The sequence below is a fragment of the Plutella xylostella genome, chromosome Z (assembly GCF_932276165.1).
Source record: "Plutella xylostella chromosome Z, ilPluXylo3.1, whole genome shotgun sequence".
NCBI classification, from domain to species: domain Eukaryota; kingdom Metazoa; phylum Arthropoda; class Insecta; order Lepidoptera; family Plutellidae; genus Plutella; species Plutella xylostella.
Genome location: NC_064012.1, coordinates 15,564,866 through 15,576,189, shown reverse-complemented (window position 1 = coordinate 15,576,189; position 11,324 = coordinate 15,564,866). Strand labels below are relative to the sequence as shown.

The window sequence follows — 11,324 nt, the reverse complement described above, 5'->3', positions numbered from 1 at the left end:
AGTGGGAATTAAGAACGTGTTACTTACTGTGCGCAATATGAAGTGTTGGAAACAAAGTATCTTTTCTTTTTAGTCAGATATTTTCATTTAATATTCTTTTATCTATAATGTTTCAATATAACCCGACCGACCATCATCTCGGCACAGGTATGAGCTGCCCCCCCCTAGCTGAAATCCTGGGTACGCCCTTGCTTCTCTCGTATTGCTACACTTACCAACACCCCTAACTGCTCTGACTGTGAGTCAGACACACTTAGTAAACCATTCGGTGGTTCATGCTTTTTTTCAGCCTACTGTGATGCAGGTTTAATTTGCTGAATAAACTTCTCATCACAATTGGTGCGGAACGCGCTGCAAGAGTGGCCATCACAACCATTGTCCAATCACAGCGAAGGGAAATTTACAAAGCATTCGGCATGCAGTTGCAGGCCTTGCAGCACAAAGAGCATAATTCATTGACACGACATAATTGCAAATGCGCTAACTCGCTTAATTATGCAGAAGATGTTGGCAGTTGCAGCCAGCAAATAGAATAAGGAAATTCCTGTAGAAGCAGGTTCAAGCAGTTTTCAAACTCGACGTAGTTTTCTTAGGAAACAACTTCACTCGTAGAGTTGTATTTCATCGGGGATACAGAAATAGATTTTCAGCACTTTAGAAAGTGTCTGAATAGTTTTTCTGGGATTCCTAAAATTGACCTGGGGTTTTTGTTTCAGTTAAACTGCAGAATAAATACATACTTAGGTACATAATTTATGCTCCCAGAACTGCACAGTACTTACTGGTAATTAAATAGGAATATTAAAATAAACACATAATTTTTATGAACTTTATTTAATTTTCAGTGCTAAAAAAAACCACCATTAGGTATTATAGCTACTTATTATGTAAAATACGCGCAGGATTAAGTACCTGAGTAGAAACAAGATGAAAATGGTGGTCATTCCTTCGCACCAATCCTGCGAGATAAAATGAGTTTGGCAGACATTTTCATTTTATTTCTTTATCTACGAACTTATACACTCACGGGCAATGAAAAGGTTCCACTGAGAAAAACACCAAATTACTCCTAATCGGAAAATGCTAGCTTAATAACGCCTCCTGCAACATTAAAGTACATTTAACAGAGCATCAGGTTATTACCGAGTAAAATCGATAGTAGGTATTTGGTAAAAAATTTAAATTAAATCTTTGAAAAAAATTGGGGTCGTTTGGTATCGGAATTTTGTGACTGGAACTTTTTCATTGCCCGTGAGTGTATTACGCGATGCTACCTTCAGTGCGTTTGTCCACTGATGTTGAAGATGACGGGACGGCATCGACGTATTTGCCTTCGAGAGCCAACGTAGTGGACAAACGGTGTTTAGTAATTATTAATTACTATCTAAAGATGAAAACTAAGCACTTACGAGTATTCACAAATTATCACAATGCTCACACTTAATAGCAGCATATCACGGATACTTAAAAAATGATACTTAAACAAGGAAAACTATTTTGACGATAAACTTTTGTACTTACTTAAACATTAGAATCCTCGTTTCCATACGGTTTCCCTCGTGATTGTAAATAATGGTTATTATGTTTCATTATCAGCCATTAGGACAACAATATTCTTTGCTTGTTTTGTCGCAAATATTTCAAATTACTTGTACTAAAAGAATAATTACGAAAACTTAAAGTAAAATGCAAGTTGCCACATTTCTATAATAGGTGCATTTAAAAGCATATTTTATCAAAACAATGACTAAATTATTTTTGGTACGCATTTCTAAAGGTAATTACTTATATAAAGAATGTAGAACAAAAAAATTATAAAAAATATTTTCTTAAAAAAAATACGGCGATCTAGGGTTATTAAACATACCTACTTAATTATCTTATGATTTATCTTGTACTCATTATACTTACCTCTTTATGTTTTCTAAGTAATATTCCTACTATTTGACTGAGTTCACGACTGGCAAAGAGTGTTGACCAATTTATCAGATTTCAGCAAAAGCACCAACATTTTTAAATATCTGTTAAGGATAAGTAGGATGACTATTATAAGTACTGACTTATATTAAAATCTATAAGAAATGACTATAAATATATTAATTTTATCATGTCAGAACCTCAGCAGTCTACCTAATACTAAACTTACAATTTTTAAAGAAATATTGACCAAAAAAATTACCGCTAAAATTTTCTACAAGCCGCCATCTTTAGAACTATTAACTAAGGTCGATTCGCTCGCGCCGCGGGCTCAGACAATTTGTGGCGTCGTGTAGATGTTGAGGAAGGGCGCATTCTCGCCCTCCTGCAGCCAGTTCTCCGTCGAGTACGTGTTGTTGTCTCTTTCCACCACGTGGAAGGTGTACGCGTGCCTGCTCTTGTCCGACTTGTTGTGGGCGCTCTTGTGCACGACGTGGCCGTGGATCAGGACGCAGGTGCCTGCCGGGTAATTGAATTAATTATGGAATCCGATGCGTCGGTGAAACGAGACTCCACTTTGGCTGTGGTTTTTGGAGAGTGGGGCATTGTGGGGTAGAGAGCGTGTGTTTGGTAGGGAAGCTGAAATTGGGAGGTAGGTATAAACCGTCGATGATTACCGTACATCATAAATGGATGACCAATTTCATTCGACATACTCAGGTAGGTACCTACATTTATAAGACAATGCAGTGAAGCACTGTTAAATAAAACGCAGTCATAAAACGTATAACATCCTCCTATTCCGGTCGGTTGAATAAGATTAGCTATACTTAAACTTTTTAAAATGTTATAGGTACCTACCTAAACTACCTTACTTAGTTTTAACTAGGTAACTCACTTTTACAAATATTATCTCGGAAAATGGTTTCATGATTAAGAAAAATTTAAGCTGTTCCAGCGTTCCGTCTGGAACTGAGTTCTTCAGATTTCTCAGATAAGTACTTTGGAACTGAAATATTTTAAATACCGTTTTGAAATATTTTATAGCTGAACACAAAAGAGTAGAGATTAATGTTTTTGGAACTAAACAGATTTAAACCTGGCAATTAAAAAAAAACTTGTGATTTGTGGTCTGTTTCTATGGTTTGAATGTCAAATTCGCCCTGTTCCTGTATAAACAAATCGAATTTTGCTTAATTTTGGAGTTTTGTGGATTGTTGAGTTTGTTCATGAGGTGAAAATGAATAAAACCATTCGCAGCGAAGCTAGACAGATGATTTACAGCGTTTACCTACGATGTTTGGCGGAGAATGAGGCTGGAGAAGTATTAGTCAATATATACGATGTTTATGAAAGAGCAGCGTTTTATACTGGTGAGTAGGTACTTAATTTCTAACCATTAACATACATTGCTTATATTTCTTGTAAAAAAGTACTATTTTGATGTAATAGAATGCCTTTTAATGTGTATTTGTTATTCTTATAGAGGTTAGAAAATACTAGTGTCAAACGTTACATGACATCAGGGTCTGGATGCTAATGTTGTTAAAACATCAGGTCTAGATACTTTTTTACTAACCCCCGACTCAAAAAGGGTATCGATAAGTTTTACAGCTGTAGGTGTCTATGTGTGTCGGTCTCTCCGTGTTAGAGTACCTATTGTAAAAATATGTGCAATAATATGTAATGCTGAGTTGCAGAAAGGGACTTTAAGCTAATGTGTCTGTCTCTTTCTGTCCGTATACTGTCAAAGCAAGGCAACAATACATTTAATGCCGACATTAACTTAAAGATCCTTTCTGCAACTCAGTGTAAGAGTCGGTATAAATTCCCCAGACATAATAATTTGCAAGTCACTGCTTTTCTGACCAATTAAATAATTTGTTGCAGGAAAATCGGTAAACACAGTTTTAGAAGAATTGCCGGGGCACATTTGAACTTTTTCCTGAGCAAAAAAAAACTGTAATAAAATATCGATGTGTGATTTTCTCCTATAGTAATTACATAATGGGATAACCAACACGTGTTTCAGTGCAAAAAAACATTATGAAATAGACAATGAAATAAAAGTTACAGTTGATTTGATTTAAAGAAATTCATTCAAGACTGCCCCCCTCTCCCCTACTAATTTCTTCTCTTAACATAAACCTAAAAAGTGGCATTTTATAATTAGTAAATATTTGAAACATTTCTCGTTTTGATTTTTTCTGCTAAAGTATCGTGACACTTTTGTCCGTTTTCTATACTATAATAGTGTGGCCACTTTCTTAGATTGCCACGCCCTCAATGATTCTCTACTCTTTTATGTTCAGCTATAAATATCGTAGTGTAGTGTCGAGAATAGATTCAAACTAAATTGTTGAAAGGTTTATGTAAGTACTTAAATACCTACCTAAGTACCTAAGTAAATGTTAAAAAATAGATATTTTCACAGCATAAAATTCTAACAAACATGGTAAACTAAAAGTTTAGCTCTAAACACGCTAAACTTCGTCGAAGTTTGTCCAGTTTGATCACTGATCAGTTGACCGTGTGTGTCTCTGACTCGCCCTAGTTAAGACTAGTTTGCCCAAAGATACAGCAACTTCGACATATATCTCGGAAAAGTTACCCAATACGAAGTTACCAACGAAGAGTGTTCCATCTGCATATTAAATGTAATTATAAATGCAGCGACAGACCGGGGTATTGATCAGCTCAACGGACTGAAAGGATTTTCTCCTTTTTCCTTTCAATTAAAACCTCTTTACAGAAATCTTCAATGCCGAGGAAGCCGATTGAAGGTAAACATTTAATTTGCAACTGAATGCATTTTATTAAACCTGTATATTTAAGGGAACAATTTAACGAAAACCGAAGAATTTCTGTGGTGAAATGCGAAGCTCAAAATCGTTTGTAAATATTTATTTTATGGTACTTATCTACCGACTTCCAACATAATTTAACTTTTTATTTCACGACCACTGCTCACGATTCCTGAACACAAAGAATAAGTTCACTATCTACTTTCTTACTACTACAGACTAAAATACTTAATGAATTCATCGAAGACATGGCACAAACAGTTGCAACTTACTCCCTTCTCTCAATGAAGGGTTAAAAAAACCTAATTAGCTCTGTCAACGGCAATCAGTTGCAACTTACTACCCATTCATTTCGGGTAGTAATACCCATTCATTTCACTCAAGGGTTCCTCAACCTACCTCTGCTAACAGGTACAGGGGTGAAGCTGGACTGCGGGTAGATAGGCGCGGGTCGGTCGTAGTCCAGCGCAGGGTCTCCCCCCGTGCGCTTCAGCCGGCGGTGGACGCCAGACTTGTGGGAGCCCCTCGCCATCCACAGGCAACCGTTCTCTATGGTCGCGTCGTCGAGTGCGATCCAGAACCCGACTGGGGGGATGGGTTCAGTGTGCAGGTAGGTCGCGTCTTGGTGTGCCACGACTGGGGAAAAATGTGGTTGTCAGATTTAAAGAGTACTTGAGACGGTGGGGGAAGGGAGCTGGTAATGATTGGATGCGGAAAGCTATAGATCGCATTCAGTGGCGTGCTTTGGGAGAGGCCTACGTCCAGCAGTGGACTGCTGCTGATGATGAGATGGATCTGCCGGTAGTAAATATGTAAATATTGGGGCCTCGGCATAACCATATACCTTTAGATAACGTTTACTCCCAAGACAGGACATAACAGCATCTCTAAGTAAGTAAAGCGAAAGGAGGTGATTGAGAGGGTTATTCTGAACCAAGTGACCCCCGAGTCAAGCCTTTTCGGCTTACTGTAATTTTGCAACACTTTGTATAACCCCTAATATCCATGTCACAAACTCACATCCATCCTATTGTGTCCGTGTCACGAGTCAAGATTCAAGAGTCGCTGAGCGCTTATATTCGCTTACGTTACCTGCTGTATAAAATAAATTCTCAAGAATTTCTTCTAGAATACCAAGTACCTAGAATCGCAAGTATTTTTTAATATTCTCGCAAGGACCTAAAATAGAAATCAATTTCCAACGTTGAGGAGTAGGCAGTAGGAATTTGTTATTGGGTTACAGATATAAGGAAGAGCGCTCCGTGCTATGAATGCATTTAATTTAGCGTATGCTGGCTAGAATATTCTAAAATAGATTCGAACGGCGTCCCACGCTCGCGATTGAGTTTGAAACTTATTTCCCGCCAGCTCCGTAGGTACTGGCCACCATTTTCCAGCAGAGTGCAGTTTATGCTTACTTACACAACACACATTGATGTGAAAAACACTAGCTGTATATGGGTAATAATGTTGTTATAATAATAATACAATTAGAATATCAGGAGAAAATAATAAGAAAGACTAAGTATATATTTGTTATAATTTAACTTTAGTTAACCTATTTTTAATTTTAGTTAACCTATTTTTGTTATAATTTATGTGTAATACCTAGTTATTAGATACTAAGAATATTTGTAAACCCTTAGTTTTAATTTGCTGTGCCCGACAGGGTCCATATAGTTCTTAATATAATGTATTTAACACCTGTAAAACTTACTTATGGATGCAATAGAATATAGAGTATTGAGTATTGAGTATTGAGTATTGAGTATTGAGTATTGAGTATTGAGTATTGAGTATTGAGTATTGAGTATTGAGTATTGAGTATATATACTGTATCTTAATTAATAAGTATTTTTGTAATTACCGAATGGAATTGATTTTTATTTCGTTTTCATTGGATTTCTCTTTGAAATTGTGGTAGAGGAAAAAGCTACGGTAAAAACTGCAACATTTTTATTCCGGAAACTCCACGGGCAAACTTTTTAGGGCGACGCGAAGCCGGCTTTTCGGCTTCCATTCTGAAACACTCTGTTCCGCGGTGGACAAAAATACTACATGGAATAAAGTTCCGAAGCGAAGTCCTAAATAAGAACGTCGGCTGTTTGTTTTCTAAATAGACTTTATTAAGAGTATTTATGTAGGTTACATTATATAAGTTTTATCTTGGTTTAACATGCAAGCGAAATCTTACCACTTTTTTACACGTAGAACTATAATATCAGGCATCTGAGGTCTTATATATTTTATACTCGTAAAGCAACAAACCGCTAAACGCTATTCCTGGCTATCAGATGAAAGTGCACGCTTACTGAACAACATAGTGGCTACTTCGGATTCGCGGAGAATCCGATACGAATTTAAGACTCTATGAAATTGTATTAGATGTAAAAATAGTAATGTAGCGCTCCAATATTTAAATATTCGTTTAGTCGGAGAAACCCCCCGGTCTATTGTTCTATGAATAATTATGTGGGCGACATCTGACACGCGACAAATATTAAACCACCATCACGTTAACAATATATTTCATGAAATTGTACTGTAAATACGTAGTTTGCGGTCAAAATTCGCGTTAATAACATACGAAATTAAAGGATACCTTGATGTGGTTATATAAATGAGTAAAATTCCAGTAAATTGAAATAATTGTCAAAGTTATAAAACGTGTCACATACAAATTGTACACAGTCAGGCCAGTTGTTAAAATTCCTTTGTTTCGTTTCTGAAACTATACCCTTTTTCAGAGCTTATGATATGTGGGACGTTTTGAGTTTGACAGTTCTAGAGATGTCCGAGAGTGAAATCCTATCGACTTGAACCTATCGATTTGTATATACTCCATAGATTAATATAAATATGAATTTGTTCGTATTTTCGGAAAACACATTATAATTGCCGCTTTCAGTATATGCTACTACTGCTGCTATTGCTCTCAGAATCTGATGTATCTTAAAAATGGTTCTCCATATAAAATTTGTTGGTCACTTGACTTAGAATTTCTTAAAGTCATATAGCAGAAGTTGTTCCGAACCTGTATAGTTAGTGTAGTGTCATTAAAATAAAGATATCTCGAATAGGAATATGTAAGGAAAAGTTATGTTTTTTAAAAAATAAAATACCTCTCTCGATAGTTAATTATTTCATTTAAGGGTCAGCAAGGGGCAATCGAGGGTTGGCATTGTCATAGAATTATGTAGTAAACGATGCTCTACAACCTTGAAAAAAATCACACAGGTAGCCGAAGAGTCTAGCTAGGTGCTGAATGATTCGAATTCAAGTAAATGCTTATGGATAACTGTAAATAAAATTCAGAATATCACGAAAAACCACTCCCGTATTGTAACAACTGTGTCGTAATTATTAAGAATTTTCATATGATTTTTATCATATTATAAAGTTAAAGGCTTGGACTAGGCGCTAAATACCTTGTTTTTTAATGAACACACACTTATTTTGTGTAAATTAATCCCAAACATGAGCAATTTTTTTCCCTCAAATCTTCATACAAATATCTATGGCGGCTTTCTGTGTTATAAAATCATAAACACAAGTGACGTTTGACTCAGTTGGCCGCTGGCCTCCAAAGAAGGGTCACGTCGGTTTAGGCAGCACTGACAGCTCGCGATCTTATCGTGTACAGATACAAAATCACTGCACATTGGTTGTCATTGCACTTTTTCAACTTTTATGACACCAACATAATTTGATTTGAAATTGAGGAAGCATAATTCTTCCAGTATATTCAATACATTAAATTAAATTAGATAGTGTGCAATATTCTCGTGACATTACAGTCTCGTAGAGGTCTGATGAGGAGCAGGAATATAGCGAATGGATCTAAGTGATGACAATACGCACGAACATTAGGTTAGGGATCAAAAATACAGTCTCTTGGTGCTGGTTGAGGTATGGTCTCGTGAGGATCTGATCAGGGCAGTAACACGGTGGTGGCTCAATTTTATTTCAAAGATGTTAATAGCTAAAAGCATCGAGTTTGGGCTATTAAGTATGTTTTTCAGAGAGAGAGAAATAGATTTTATTTTTCCTCTGGATGTGTTAGGTTTACTGGGTTTACTAAGTTCATTCTGTAAATGGCATCAAGTTGTTATGTGTTCATAAGTAATAATTATTTATTAACAAAATGCTGTTGGTTCTCCACGAAAATGTAAAAATAAAAATAAATTCGTAGCGTAAAATTGTCAATGACGGAATTTCTTCTATAGACAGTAGCCACAAAAAAAACAAACGATAGATGGCGTGATTTGAAGATAAAGATACATTTATTCGACACATAGACAGCAACAACAAAAAAAATACAGATTTAAAGAAAAAAAACACATACTTATACAAAACAACAAAGAAAAAAAAAGGATACACATCAAAATAACTGGAAAAAATAAAAGCCCCAATTTACTTGTTTGGGACAGGGAGTACCATAATATTTTTTTTGGGGTACTCCCCATCTATGCGAAATATCAGCTTGATATCTTTACCCGTTTCTGAGAAAAAGGGCGGTGACAGACAGTCAGTCAGACAGACGGACAACAAAGAGATCCTATAACGGTTGCTTTTTTTTCTTTTGACGTTCGAAACCCTAAAATTAAGTAAAAATATTATGCTGCTACCAAAAAATTTACTTACAGGTATTGAAAAAGCGGTATATAGTACTAAACAAATTATAAACAAACAAAAAACCCGACTGCACGCTAAAAAGATGAAAACAAGTCCCAATGTTAATGGAAAGTATCGTAGGCGGGGACCAGCAGAGGGTTCACCATTTAGCTGAATGTTACTTAGAAAACGGCCTTGAGTGGCGGTCAAGTTGGTCCCCGCCTGCGATACTTTCCATTAACATTGGGACTTGTTTTTATGTTTTTAGCGTACAGTCGGGTTTTTCGTTTTTTATAATTGTATTTTTTTATTTGTAACTTTTTAGTTGTGTTTATTTTATGAAATTTTACGTCAGTAGTTCATGATCATTTTTTATTTCAATAATTTTGGTGTTGTTATTTAAATACCTTCAATATGCATATTTTTGTAATGTGAAAATCAAGCCTTTTCATTTGATACCTTACACGGCAAAGTTGAATTATTATTTTTTTGATCATCACGTTATGTCCTCTAGAGGGTGCTATGTACATTTTAATGGAACGTCACATAGCCTATAACCATCGCGCCATCAATACGCTTCTAACAATACCTCATACATCAAAATCTATCAAGCCTTTTAGGCTATAGGAGGGAACAAAGAAACAGACAAACATACATACATACAATCAAAAAACATTACCCTCCTCCTTCGGCAGTCGGGTAAAAAGGAGTAAGACAGGGGGTCATTCTGAACTTTTGCTCGACGAGTTTTGGAAATTAACAAAAAAAAAACCTTTTTCATAGAAACTTTGTTGGACATGTGACTTTTTACCATGGAAAACGAATATTTTTTTTCGCGAATTTGCAAATCTCGCAGAACAAAAGTTGTTCAGAATGACCCCTTGAGTCATCCCCTTTTGGCTTAGTATAGCCCTTTTGCGACACTATGTATTTACTTTGCTTTGTCGTTGGGGTTCAGTTGGCTGGAGGATGCCCGAAACTTATTATCTACACTTTAATACTTGTATTTACCTTTCTACAAGTAAATACCACATTTGTTTGAGAAAGCTAATCGGGTTCCGAGTATAGAGTAAGGTGGCACCCCTATTAATTTCTACTCTTTCCTGGTGCCTACCAGTGTAAGTAAGAATTATACTTACTTACCCTAAAATCACCCAAAATGTACTTGAACATAATTGTCAATAAAGTTGGCGAGTAAAAGTTTATCGACCCACTGTGCAAACTTACATGTGTGCGTGTCACTGCGTGTGCTGTGTGAAGAGCATTGAAAACCCAAAATTGGCGCGGACGTCACCCTGTACGGGCCCTTAAGGGATAACTTTGACTTTTTGGACAACCTGTATAATACAATGTTGTAAAAATTCTAATATTGTATAAATTTTAATCGATTTCAGAATGTCGACTTTGATGTGTCGCATCTCTAGTACGTTCCATTTTACCAAAGTGCGTACTCTAGAAATATATATTATCTGTGGTCATTGTCAATAAAATGACAGATTTTGCAATAGTATTCATGCGTTAAATGGAAAATTTTAAAGTGTCACCCATGTCTTTGAACCTGGAAAATGGTATACGAAGGTACATATCAAATTTTAATAAATGTCATGGAATTTTCAACAGAATAAAATATGATGAGCAACTTATTTTCTGGACATTACATTTCAGTGGTAAGTTCTTATAACCGGTGGGGTGGTAACTACCGCTAGCTCATTGGGGTATAAATTCGCTACTCACAATAGTCACCGTAGAGTTCGGTACATCGCCTCACAAGAAACAACAAGTTCTATGAAAACTAGATAAATAAAATAACTAATATACAGCTATTTCAAAATAGAATGTTCTAGAATACTATCATAAGAGCTGAAGACAGGTTATACGTGCGTAAAGCAATGTATTCACACCCTATTGGCTTCCACCCTTAATTGAACGTGTCGCTTGTTCAACTCGCTCGGGTACATCCAACACGAGGTATATTTCTAGTTCTAAAAT

The 11,324-nt window shown here is 36.0% G+C and overlaps 1 protein-coding gene across 1 annotated transcript in view; it reads right to left on the bottom strand.

The window, feature by feature from the left end:
• Positions 1-815: 815 nt before the first annotated feature.
• Positions 816-11,324, bottom strand: part of LOC125491169 (phytanoyl-CoA dioxygenase domain-containing protein 1) — a 51,841-nt gene continuing 41,332 nt past the window's right edge. The window contains exons 5-6 of the mRNA XM_048632440.1: positions 5,121-5,357; positions 816-2,436 (exon numbers count right to left, since the gene is read on the bottom strand). Coding sequence (XP_048488397.1) covers positions 2,249-2,436; positions 5,121-5,357 — 425 coding nt within the window. The 3' untranslated portion in view covers positions 816-2,248. The remainder of the gene's footprint in view (positions 2,437-5,120; positions 5,358-11,324) is intronic.